General features: G+C 36.5%; 1 protein-coding gene across 1 annotated transcript in view; it reads right to left on the bottom strand.

Annotated features, from left to right (window-relative positions):
* NSUN3 (NOP2/Sun domain family, member 3) overlaps nt 1–14,100 on the bottom strand; it is a 66,087-nt gene that overhangs the window by 20,562 nt on the left and 31,425 nt on the right. Inside the window, exons 4-5 of the mRNA XM_011927611.1 lie at nt 13,077–13,231; nt 12,218–12,339 (exon numbers count right to left, since the gene is read on the bottom strand). Coding sequence (XP_011783001.1) covers nt 12,218–12,339; nt 13,077–13,231 — 277 coding nt within the window. The remainder of the gene's footprint in view (nt 1–12,217; nt 12,340–13,076; nt 13,232–14,100) is intronic.

The raw sequence follows: 14,100 nt of genomic DNA, 5'->3' as shown, positions 1-14,100 counted from the left end.
CATGCTGTGGTCCCAGCTACTCAGAAGGATGAGATAGGAGGATCACTTGGGTCCAGGAGGTCAAGGCTGCATGATCACCCCACTGCACTCCAGCCTGGACAACAGAGTGAGACTCCGTCTCAAAACAAACAACAACAAAAACAAAACAACAACAAACCATATATATGCCTAATTTGATATAGCAATAGAAATATTTTAATTAGGCCAGGCACAGTGACTCACACCTGTAATCCCAGAACTTTGGGAGGCCAAGGCAGGTGAATCGCTTGAGCCCAGGAGTTTGAGACCAGCCTGAGCAACATGGCAAAACCTCATTTCTACAAAAAAATACAATTAGCTGGTGTATACCTTTTGTTCAAGCTACTTGGGAGGCTGAGGTGGGAGTACTGCTTGAGCGTGGGAGGTGCAGGTTGCAGTGAGCTGAGATTGTGCCACTGCACTGCCGCCTGGGTGACAGGGTAAGATCCTGTCTCAAGAAAAAAAAAAAAAAAAAAAGAAATTTTTTATTTGCTACAAGATAATTTAACAAATGGTAAAACCACATCTTTAATCATTTCTTTTCTTCCCTGAAGTATTTTGGGAATTTTTTCTTCATTTACTTTTCCATTTCTTTTTTTTATACTACATTGTTGACTTCTAGTATTCCTTTCCAATATTTCTGCTTTTGTTCCTTTTCAGCAGTTTCCATTTATTTCATTTTTCCACTGCCTATTTCTCATCATTTCACCCTGTTTCTATCAGTTTACTATTTCTGCTGGCAAACAGCAGTCTGGGCAAGAAAGCAAATTTAAAAAAAAAACAAAAAAACCCTGACCACTATTATACACTACGACCAAAGAAAACATTAAGGTGAAAAAGTTGAAGTTCATGTACAATCTATCAAATAGATGCAGATTTAAAATTAAGTTTCATGGCACCATAAGAATCTAAAACACAGACATTTCTAGGTTGACAGTTACCTAATGCCATCATCAGTTTTGAAAGTATTATTTTACAAGCCTTGAGGGTAGCCTTCACTGTGCTCACAGTAAGTAATCAAATTTCTAGATATCACACTGTTTATTATCAAAAGAGTTCTGTGAATTCAAGATAAAGAAACATGACCAAGCTTGCTGTTTTCAGAGATACCATACCCAGCGGCTATTCTTTTGTCAGCATAAGAAACAAAAACAATGCTGATAATTATCTTCTTTCCACTGACAGTAAGCTTTTACCTTGAAGAAGCAATGTTTCTTATAAAGTACTAGTACAACAGAGTAATGACATTAGACACTTTTGAAATAGATTATAAATGACACATTTTAACATACTTATTATTGGTTTCCACTTGGAGACTTCACGTTTAGTACCTCTTCTTAACAGTTCATTACCTCATTAATATGAGTATGGAACAGTAGGGATTAAAACTGCTCCACTAAATGAAATATAAGGACCTCATTTTGCGTTGCTTAGGTGAGCCAAGAGTGACAACAAACCCACAGCAGGCCTGCCTAACTTCAAGGGAGGGTCTCTGTCCTATTAACCATTGCCTCTTAACTCCCACAAACGAAAAAAAAGAAAAGCCTTCAAGAAAACCACCAGAATTGACCTGATTTTGTCCCATGGCAAATGTGCTTATGAATGGAGATTGCTTGCAGTTGATTTTAATGATTTAAAAGGGTTTATTCAAACCGTGTATGTATGTGTGTGTGTGTTAAGAAGAAACTCTCTTCAAGTGAAATTCTACATGCTTAACCGGAAAAAAGATACCCTGCCTCTAGTTGGATTTGGTGTGCCAGACTAAGGGGCTCCCCTGTTCATCCCTATCTATTCCTTCAAGACAGCTCCCGAAGCGATTCTACAGAAACCCTACATCTTTAGAGTGCTGAGTTTGAATGTCAATGTCCTAAATAAATCTTTGGAGGAAAAAATGACCATCATTTCCTAAAGAAAGAAGTCACTTGACTCCTGCAGTAGCCAGACTAAAAAAGAAATAAAAGCCTACAAAGTTTACTAAAGGCATTTTAGTGACTCCATTTAGGTTAATGGCATGGTAAGTTCAAATTCCCGTAGTGAGTGGCAGAATGAGGCCAAATGCCAGGAAAACCTTGCTGATAGAAGAAGAAAGAGTCACAGGGACTCTTAATGGATAGGCTGGATCGTGGTTTTTCAGCCCAGGGTCCAATCCTTTGGATCATAAAAGTCGTTGTTACCACAGAAAGAAGATTCGGGGGAGGCAAAAAGAACACAGAGCAGCAAGAGATAAGTAAGAATGCTCAAGCAACAAAACAGCCTTTTCCCAAAATAGCCAGGTCATCCTCTGCTGCACGCAATGGTCACTCTTTAGAAACTTGAAAAGTCAGTTCAAATTTTTTAAACTAGAAGAATTTATGTGCTCCCATGTTTCAAATACTTTAATATACTTATTATACTTATTTGCTCAGTTTTGTTTTGTTAAATATCCATTAAAAGTTTTTCAAATTATTAAGAAAAAAGATGTGAAACTCTTAACATCAGTCATATTTTACAAATTGAATAAACTATGGTGAATTAATGAAATGTTTAAAGTATCATCTTATTTTGAAGACTGCTTTCTTCTAACATTAATCCACTGATAATCAGTGCTCACCGGAAAAAATTCCATAAGTTCCCAATTATTTATTCCCAATAGCTTTCTTCTCTCTCTGTTTGCTCTCTTGTGTCTACCCTCTATGTGTAATAGTCTTTCTAAAATAAATGTAATTATGTAATTTCATTGTTAGAAATACTTCAGTAGCTCTCCACTGTATATGCAACAGTTGTGGTAAATTATGGAATAAGTTATCCCCTCATCCTCTTAATCATGTTTCCATGCCAAGCATGTAAGGGGCAAAGCTCTTACTTTTTGTCTAATAGCTGCTGGGAAGAGTTGATTGAGTCCCCAGATTTAGATGTGGGACTGGACTAAAAAGCCTGCAACTGGGGCTCAGGTCCAAATCATGCCCCTCAATTCAGCATCATCACAGAGGCCTGGTTGGGGTTCAGGAGTGAGCTAACATAAAAGATCAAATTGTCAAATCTGATTCACACAGACAAGAGACCTTACCCACTATCAAGCTTTACTATTTAATAATAATTTTAAGCATGCAGGCAATCAAGTGGCACAAGAGAAGCAGAGAAAGGTCTGGGACAGCTGATATAGCTCCCCAGGTCTTGCTTTCAGTATTGGGTATGGGCTTTTTAATTCAGAATAGATGAATTCTCTAAATCATGTTCACAGATCGCTTCACACAATGGGGAGCATTTAGGTTATGTCACAAAATACCTTATGCAGTTAATACATGGTATCTCCAGGAAGGAAGCCATGCCCCATAAATCTATATAGATGCTAGTTTGTGTTTACCATAGGCAATCCTAACCAGGAACATGCTGCTCAAAGCATGCCATAAATCAGAACTATCCTCTTAGCAAAACTCATTAGTCTGTTTACCAAGGAAGCCAATTATCTACATGTTTATGAGAAGATTTAACTGAGTCACCTGCCTTCTTTCTTTCCTTAGGAGTGTCCCCCTGGAAATCAAAACAGAAATGGATTACAGGCCAGCTGCTATAACTCCTTCCCAAAGAGTTATCAAGCTCTCGCCTGGAACTTTAAAAAGTTGATCTTTTAATCTCCATTAGGATACAGTTTTGTACTATTTCTTTCATTAATCAGATTGTGTAAGGAAAGAAGAGTTTTAGGTATTCCTAACTACCTGAATAAATGAATACATAAAAGAAGGAATGGCATGTTTTCAAAGACTATTGAATAATTGAAATGTTCACGATAAATTAAGGGGAAAAAGATATCAACTATATATCACTAAGATTCCTATTACTCTACATACTATATGCAGCCAAAGGTAATAAATAAATCAATAAATATATATATATATATATCTTAGCTCCAGTATATTATACTCTATTGTATATTATTATACTATAGTATAATAATATTTTATATTAGACAAATCTCTTTAGTTTAAATATTTACCTGCTGCTTATTTTGTACTCCATCCTTAACAAGAACAAAGTTAGGCATCCTTCCCTCTATTCTCTTAGCACCCTAACTGTTCTATTATTATAGGTCTTAACCACATGTTCTGATAATTGGCCTGAGGACCTTGAGAACAAGAATCATTTCCATATTTTAAAATCTGCAATGCTTAGCTAAGTTCCCAGTATAAAGTAGATAATGTTAGGCCAGGCATGGTGGGTCATGCCTGTAATCCCAGCACTTTGGGAGGCTGAGGCAGGTGGATGGGAGTTTGAGACCAGCCAGGCCAATATGGTGAAACCCCGTCTCTGCTTAAAATACAGAAAGTAGCCAGGTATGGTGGCACACACCTGTAATCCCAGCTACTCGAGAGGCTGAGGCATAAGAATTGCCTGAACCCAGGAGGCAGAGGTTGCAGTGAGCTGAGATCATGCCACTGCACTCCAGCCTGGGTAACAGAATGAGACTCTCTCTCAAAAATAAGTAAACACATAAATATTAAAAAGTAGATAATGTTAAATAAATTAATAAATGCTGATAACATCTTATTTTCAAGATTGTATTCATATTGTCAATATATATTTGACACATTTTTTATGAAAGAAAATATAGTAGTTACAAATTATAGCTCTGGATGGCTCCTCAGGCTTTTACCATTTCGTTGAATGTGTAATATTTTGATCAGTAAACTCTTGTTAAAAAGAAGTATGTTCTTTCCCCAAACAAACTGCGCATTTTAAATTTCATAACCTCTGACTACTGCCACCTAAACTTAAAGAAAAAAGAAATAAGATGAAGAATACAAAGGAGGTAGAACAGAAAGAGGAAGAGAGTAATTATTAGTAGTAGTTGTAGTAGTTGTTAATAGTAGTTTGCTTTTGTTTTCTGGATTCCAAACATATGACTAAGCATATGATGATAGTATGCAACATGAACGGAATTATTCAAACTTTAAAAAGGAAACGTATACATAGCTGAAGCAGTGCTGGAAATTTTCCATTCTGATAGCCCCATATATTCAAATACTATTTTTCCAATATAAACATATGAATTTTTTGGTCACTGTGTTGATGAATGATGAAGGCCATGCTGCACAGTCACTAGGTATTCTTTATCTTAGCTCCAGTACATTAGAGAAGAGATGTTAGTGTTTCTGTTTTTTGTTTTTTTTTTTTAATGTTTCTTTCCAAACACAATTCTTGCTGTCAGAGGACCACTGTTTAAGGATTGTTATCTGGATGATTTATACAAATTTTCAAAACGTGACCGAATAATCTAAGCTTCCTTTTTCAACGAGCTCACAAACTGGATTTTACTTGTCAAGTAGTGAGAAAAGAAAACCAGAAGGGGTCAGTATTTTAAATGTGATTGATTTTCTCCTAGGAAACAAATGACATGATACATTACTGCAATAAGTTACCTACATTTTTGTTATAAATCATATTCTTCAGTCAGTGCTTTCTCACCCAAAAATCATGTAAACTTCTCTTATACAAATATCACAGTCACTTTTTAAAAAGACTACATAGATTTCATTTTCAGTATATTTTCCCAGTTTATTTTTCTTGATATAAAGAATTTGATTAAATAGTATGAATATACATAGCATGTAACAGGAATGACCGGCTCAAAAATTATTTTGAGAAATGATAATAAAGGTATACTTTTAAGTGGCATTCCATTAACAGAACTGGCTTATGTTTAATTATTCCTTTTATCCCTGCCCCTCATTTTCATCTCCTGAAAACAGCTTTGGGACAGATGTGTGAGGAAATCTGATACAACTTTTATCTTTATGTTCTGTAAATTCAATAGAAAATTCTAATTTGTCTACCTCTACATGGATAAATCAAAGAGTCTTTAAGTATACAAAGAACTCATATTGTTTTGAGATCTTTCTCCTGTCATCACTGTGCCTTCCAATACGTTTTTCATGTTAAAAAACAAAAAACAAGTTAGATTACTATTTTTATCATTATACATACTTCTATATGTATATTAATTTAAAAAAAATTTAAGGAGCATTACATATCTACTAACAGTTTTAAAAAAAAAATTAACATCAGTGCTGGGCACAGTGGCTCGTGCTTATGGCCTCAGCACTTGGGAGGCCAAAGAGTCAGGATCACTTGGGGTCAGGAGCTCGAGACCAGCCTGGGGAATATAGTGAGACCCTGTCTCTAGAAAAAAATTTAAAAATTAGCCAAGTGTGGTAGCATGCCTCTGCAGTATCAGCTATTCAGGAGGCTTAGGTGGGAGGATCACTTGAGCCCAGGAGACTGAGGCTGCAGTGAGTTATGATCATACCACTGCTGCACTTTAGTCTGGGAGACAGAGCAAGACCCTCTCTCTAAAATATTTTTTTAAATAAAAATAAAAAATAAAGAAATTAACATCAAAAAACTTCCATCAAATAGGACATTAATTTTCATTTATTTTCATAAAAATGTACCAAATGTACCAGATTAATATCGAGTTGTAGAGCATATGATTATAGGACACTATCTTTCCAAAAGCTGAAATTCTAAACACTGTGCAGACTGCTATGTAACAGAAATATAAATAATTTCTGGTAAAGTGACAGCATGCCTTCACACAGTCATAAAGGGCATAAATACCTTTTTTTAAATTGAAAAATAATAATTGTGAATATTTACGGGGTATAATGTGATATCTTGGTCTATGTACACATTGTAGAAAGATTCAATCTAGTTAATTAGCATATCTATCACCTCACCAACTTATCATTCTTTTGTGATAAGAACATTACAGATCTATTCTTTTAGCAATTTTGAAACATACATCATTAACTGTGGTCACCACGCAGCATGATAGATCATTATAACTTATTCCTTCTAACTCTCAGACTTTGACCAACGTCTTACCTTTCCCCATCCTTTTCACCCTCAGCCTCCAGTAACCACCTTTATATGCTATTTCTATGAGATCAACTGTTAAAAAATTCCACATGGAAGTGAGATCATATGGTATCTATCTTTCTGTTCCTGGCTTATTTCACGTAGCATAATGTCCTACTGTCCCACTATGTTGTAGTAAACGACAGAATGCCCTTGTTTTTAAAGGCCGTATAAGTTCTCATGTGTATAAAGTACCTTTGAGCACCGTATCTGTCAACAGGCAATGTACATACAAGTCTAGCCTTTGGCAAAACAATACAATCAGAAAGTTTCCCTTATTTACCTCTTGCCTATCTTTTCCACTCCTTTTCTCACTTCTGAGTGCCATCTTCTGTCCACAGTATGAGGCCAGACAATGTTTGTTTACCTGCATTCCAATTGCTCTTTGCAAATGAAAATAAGGATCTGTAATCAATCCTTCACATGAATGAAACTCATACACATCAATGTATTTACTCTCTTGCATGTGTGCATTTTAAAACCTTTGATCTCATATTGTGGAATAAAAGGGTTGCCTTTTGTTAACAAAAGGTAATGCAATAACTAGCTGAGGAAAGACTGGAAGACAGGCAGGAGGAAATTCTAGGTAAGTGATACAGTGATAAAACAGCTATTCCTGATGATAAAATTGCTGTCGTCTTTTTTTTTTTTTCTCATTTTTTGAAGTCAAGGGCAGGAGATAAAAGAGAGATTATGTCTGGTATTACCATTTTTTTTCCTTTATCTTTTTAACCCCAAGACTTGTAGATGTCAGGAATCTGATCATTTTCTCTGCATATAGCTTGGATATCTTGCTCTCTCCCCTTTGTTATCATAATCACATAGCCAAGGGACTCGGAATTCTGGCTGCTTCAAGTTATTGCAAAACCTCTCGGGCAGACCAGGAAGCAGAGGCAGGGAAAGTAGAGCAGCTGCTGAAGGAAAAGAATGGGCGATGGCTGGTGCGGCAGCCTATCCCAGTCTCATATGATTACAGGAAAACCTACATTGAATGTGATCTCAGTTTTGTGCCCTGTCAATTTGCTACTAAAGTGATGCGCTACTAAAACTATTCCTTTAGGGAAGTAAGACGATGGAAGAGAGGAGTGGCCACTACAGAAGAGCCTTCGTTGCTGGGACATAAGAAGGTGCCCATCTGGGGTTTATGCATGTGAATGATTTTTTGCAATGATGATTGAAATGCTAACTGATATTAAGAAAAACTTATTAAACGATAAAAAAAATTGAATTACATCTGTAGCCATGTTTTGGCTATGTAAAAGCAATACTAATCAAAATAAATTATGGGAATTGCTTTACATTTATGCCTAATCACCATGCAGCACAATAATGATTACATCATTATTTTTGTCAGATTAACTGTGCTATCAATTTAATTACACCTATAAACTCTAAATACTCAACCATGTAATATACTGTTTTTAAACAATTACTTAGTCTCTTCTACATGCCAGGCACCAAATTATATGGTAGGAATAAAAATAATAAAACAATCCCTGCTTCCATGGGGCTTATAGTCTTGTCAAAAAGAGAGGCACATACTAGATAATTCTGTAGCAGAGGAACTGACAATAAATCTATCTTTAAGTGAAGGTAAGGACATGAGGACAATATTTACACCACTCCCTGGAAATCAGGCAAGGTGTCAGTAAGGAGACATCAGAGCTGATTCCTAAAGAATCAGTAGAGTTTGCCAGGAGAAAGGGGAGCATAAATTAGAAGAACTATCAACGAAAAGGAACAGGAAATGCACTGGCCTTGGAAATGAGACACTGTGTGGACTGTTTAGAAACTGCATGATTGTAACAAAATGAGTAAGAGTTCTGAAACAATGAAGTTGCTGAAGTAAGAAGGGGCCAGGTCAAAAGAGGACTTGAGTAGTATATTAACAGTATGAAGTATTGCAGCTCTTTTAGAATTTGTCTAGCAAATTCTGGTTTTCACTGGAAAATCCCCCAATTAAAAACAAAAGAGGGTGAAATTTTGCTGGTAATGGGGAACCACTGTAGGATTTCCAGAAGGATAATTGACACGAGATTTTCATTTCGGATGTGTCACTCTGGCTTCACTGTGGAGAATCAAGCAGTACGGCTCACAAGTGGAGACATGTAGGACAGTTAGGGGCCAGTTAAAACCATTTAGGTGACAATACTGGTGGCTTAGATTAGCCTATTCAGGATGGAGAGAATTGGATGAACTTGAGACACATATAATAGGTACATGTGTCTCAGTGATTGAGACATCTTAGTGATTGATTCAATAAACAAGAAAGAGGGAAGTTGGAGATCCATGTCTGACTTAGGGAAATATATGGTGGTGTGGCATTTACTAAAATCAAGAAGAGGGGGAAGAGGCAGGTTGGTGGAATTTCTATTCTGATTTTTTATTTTGTTGATTTGGTGGAGATTCTCTCTCCTAAGATAATTAGAAATTATGATTTTTATCTTAATTTGAGCTTTTAGTTTCTGAAGATTTCGGATAGGTAACTGAATATATAGGTCTGAGGCTAAGGAGAAAGATCTGAGCTTAGACTCGTATTTGGGAGATAGTTTAAGCTCACGTATTGGGAGATATCAGTTGAAGCCATCAGACAGAGAAAAGGATCAACATCAGTAGGCTAAAGAAATCCAAAATTTGTGGGATGAGCTGATGAGCAGCAAGTTGAATAATATATGAAGAAGGCATAACTGAGAAGTAGGGAGAACCAGGAAAGCCTATGATCACAAATGTCAAGGGAAGAGAATATTTTAAGAGGGAGCAAGCAGTAAACAAAATCCAGTGCAGCAAGGAGTATAAACTGGTATAGCCTTTTTGGAGAACAATTCAACACAGCTATTAAAATATTTGATCCTCAATTCTACTTCTCAATATTAATTTAATCTAGAAAAATGCTAGTAGACCTGTCTGATGAGACAAATTAAAGAACGGTTTATAAAAGTAAACAAATAAACAAACAAAACCAAGAAACAATGTAAATATCCAGAAATAGAGGATTAAAGGATTAAAAAGGAATACAACAGATCCTCTTGAATATTTCACATAAGTTAAAGAGAACAAAGTAGACCTACATGGAAAAGACTAAGAAATATTTGGTGGAAAAAAAAAGACCATGTAACAGAAGAATATACATATCATGATAAAAGTTATTTTAAAATGTATTTCACTACATACAGCTACTAATCCAACAGTTAACTCTAAGAAGAAAGTTGATATTTGGTTGGGCATGTGGCCAACAGGGCCTTTTGCTTCATTTGTATTATTTATTTTTTCACAATGAAAATGGTTTCATGTATTACCTGTATAAGTTGAAATATATTTTTAAAATTCTAAAAATTTTAAAAGTTAATAGTTCCTTAATAAGAATAGGTTTGCAAGAGTAAAGGAAACAGAAGATAAAGTATAATTAATTGAGACAAAATGGGAGGAAAAACAGTAGACAGAATATGTCACAGAAAACCTGGTAATAAACAGAAAGAAAAGGAAGTCGGGGGCAGATTTGTCAGGAGACAGAGAAGAAAAATAATATTCTCAGGAAGCCTGTTTGCTTGCTTACTGTTTAGAAAAAAAATGTAGATCACAATGTTAATAAGCCATCACAAGATTTAGTATCTGTTGCAGGTGTAAGGAATAACAATGGCAAGGCTGATGTAGCAGGAACAATTAAGAAACTGAGGCTGGGGGATGCTGCCTCATGCCTGTAATACCAGCACTTTGGGAGGCCAAAGCAGGCAGATCACTTGAGGTCAGGAGTTCGACACCAGTCTGGTCAACATGGTGAAACCCCCGTCTCTACTAAAAATACACAAATTAGCCAGGCATGGTTGCGGGCACCTATAATCCCAGCCACTTGGGAGGCTGAGGCATGAGAATCGCTTGAAGCCAGGAGGCAGATGTTGGAGTGAGCCAGGATCACACCACTGCACTACAGTATGGGTGACAGAGCAAGACTCTACCTCAAAAAACAAACAAACAAACAAACAAACAAAAAATGAAGAAGTTAAATCAATAAAGCTTAGATGAGAAAAGATTTACAGAAGGATCTAGGTCATCTCAAAGCTAATAACCCAAAAGGTAAAAGGGAAAGGTGGTATCAAGTTTTCAAAATATCTTAGTGTTACATGAAAGGTGGACATCAGAAGTATACAAACAAATGGTCTAACTGCTGGATGAGAAATGTTCAGAAAAGCCTTCTGATAAGTACTACCAAGAATCATCATAATGAACTGAGACGTAATCCGATACAAGGCTATGTATTAGTATTGGTTATAATATTTAGGAAATGGTATATGTTCATTGCTGTGTATCAGTCAGAAGTTGGAAATGTATACTGCCATTCACTGTCTTTCTATGTGCAAGAGGTAATGAGTGATTAAGGCACCATTTAATTGTATTTTAAATATTATAGATAATTTTGGTTTAGCGGCTGGGTGTGGTGGCTCACACCTGTAATCCTAGCACTTTGTAAGGCCGAGGCGGGCAGATTATGAGGTCAGGAGTTCAAGACCAGCCTGACCAACACAGTGAAATCCTATCTCTACTAAAAATACAAAAAAAAAAAACACTGGGCTTGGTGGCGCACACCTGTAATCCTAACTACTCAGGAGGCTGAGGCAGGAGAATAGCTTGAACTTGGGAGGTAGAGGTTGCAGTGAGCTGAGACTGCAGCACTGCACTCCAGCCTGGGCGACAGAGTGAGATTGTCTCAAAAACAGACAAACAAAAATATTTGATTTAGCATTAAACAAGAAGAATTACATGGGAGTAGGGCATACGTCAAAATCGCTGTTGGAACCCGAACAATAATGTTCCAAAATGGCTCTGTTCTTAATGAAACCAAATGTTCAGTGGCCAGGTCCTTCTGGAAAATTCTCAGAGGGTAGACAAGCACTAACAACGAGCTACAACTTGCTAGGGGCTGATTCATCCAGAACATTAACAAAACATGCATCCTGATTCAAAGCTATTCTTAAGGGGCTGCTCAGATTCTGGTAAAGACACAGGGCTATGAACTCCCAGGCTTGGGTCCCAGTGAGCAAACAACTTTGAACTACAGTAAAATTGTCTATGCCCTTTAAGAGACAAAGCACAGCAATACTATACGTCACTGGGGGTGGGGAGAGGGGCGGTGAGCATTATGGCATGAGCGATAAAGGGGAAGAAGTTGGGAATTTTTTGAGTGCAGCCTTTGGAGGAATAATCACTGACACCTACACAGCAAGCCCTCCACTGGGGCCTGACATGTTCTATCACACCTGTTTAAATTACATCAGACACCAAAATACACTTTTGTATTAACAGTTCCTACCTTAAGAGCTCTATCTGTAGAAGAGGCAAATTCCTCCTTTGACTTATCCTACAGGATGCCTTCTGAGAGTCAGAAGAAAACAACCAGCTTCGATCATTTGAACACGGAGCATCCACTAACACCTAGAGAAAAAAAGGACAAGTGATGTAAATATGCACTGACAATCTATTCTCAGGCATGAAATAGATAGAGAAATTCTCTAGAACATGGTAAACAAATAGCAAATAAATAAAAACATTTCTTTTTTAACTGAAAATACACCACAGGAAGTTTTTCCTTATGGCACTTCCTCACTAACACTTTTCAGAAAAACTTACCATGTACTTTCAGTGTTTGTTTTTGGGGGCTTAGGATGGGAGAATTAAAGTTTACTATGTCTACTAATGCTATTTGATATACTTGACGACCACAGCAAAAACTTTTACAAAAGTTACGCATTGTAATTAGACATTAATATATTTCTGAATTCTCAGCACTTATTTCTAAGAATGAATATTTCAATTTCAGTTCACTGAAATGACCTCTTTTTCTTCAACTGTCATACTCTGATATGAAATGTTACTGAATTAAAGCAATACAGTACTGACCCAAATAATATCCGATCTTTTCCTGAGTATCTTTGAGTTACCTGCCAATATAAAACATTTTATAATCCCCAATCCCAATGTTACTGCTTCCTTTGAACCATGCTGACCATCAAATGAAAACTGCTTCCACATTCACTTTATCAAAATTTTCCAGGGTACTGAGAAACTGTATCAGGCTATGTCTGAGAACAGATGGAAAATAACAACCACAAAGCAACATAATAGTGGTATCACTGGGCATCCATCAGTTTGTCACAATGTAATAAAAGTACCTTGTCAAACATTTCAGGCTGGGTGTCTCCCATTTTTCTGCCATCCAATTCAGACACTTTAATTACATTTATCAAAGGCTGTGGGATGAAAGATTCTAACGTCTGCCTCAGCCACTTCAATCTCAGACTATCATATTCATTACAATGAAGATAACCTAAATAAAAAGGATTAAAAAGTTTCAAATGAAGGCAATGGAACTGTTAAATTTCTACTTTTCAGCAAATATATTTCAGGAAGAAGTTAACTCATAAAAATTATGCAGAAATAGGGCTCAGAGGTAAACATTATAATTTTCCTATGCTTTAAAAACAGAAATAAGGTGTACGTGTATGTATATATGGAGACACATACCTACTACATAAAACATTTACAATAGTCATGCCTACACAGTCTCTCAGAAGCTCTCAGCATTTGCTCCACCAAGTTTATTAGAGGTAAAACCTATAAAAAATTATAGATTCCTAAAGATATGTTATACAACCAATACCTCAGACACGGTTCTCGCTCTAAAGAACTAACGCTTAAGAGTAAACACAGGTGGTAATTCAGGTGCAAGAAGATGAGACTCACATTGGGGCAGATGCAGGAACTGTCCTGGCTTAAAAGTCTCCTGTCCCACAGGAACCATCTTTTAACAACTCCACAGGCTTTCAGTGTCTCCACAGGGACATGCCCAGTTATAAGAATCACTGTACTCAGAAGACCCAAAGCACGGCATCTCTACCAGGTCTCTAGGGGTTATTTATTCTTTCTCCCAGCCCACATGCAGTTCACCAATCAGGCTCATTTTTATCATAAGCCATCTCGTCTAGAAACATAGTGACAATCTCTGTCAGGTTACCAAGGAAACAATACTAGAGAACTAACTGAACATTAAATTTTAACGTAGAAGGGAAAAAAAAATTGTAAAGCCTTTGCTCAAATACATACTTACATATACATATATGTATTTACATATATATATTTACACACACATATATATGTTAGGTTTTTTTTTTCTGATTGTCATTCCACTGTTAAAAA

Source organism: Colobus angolensis, unplaced genomic scaffold (assembly GCF_000951035.1).
Source record: "Colobus angolensis palliatus isolate OR3802 unplaced genomic scaffold, Cang.pa_1.0 Scaffold73, whole genome shotgun sequence".
In the NCBI taxonomy this organism is placed as follows: Eukaryota; Metazoa; Chordata; class Mammalia; order Primates; family Cercopithecidae; genus Colobus; species Colobus angolensis.
This window is presented reverse-complemented; position numbering and strand designations above follow the sequence as displayed.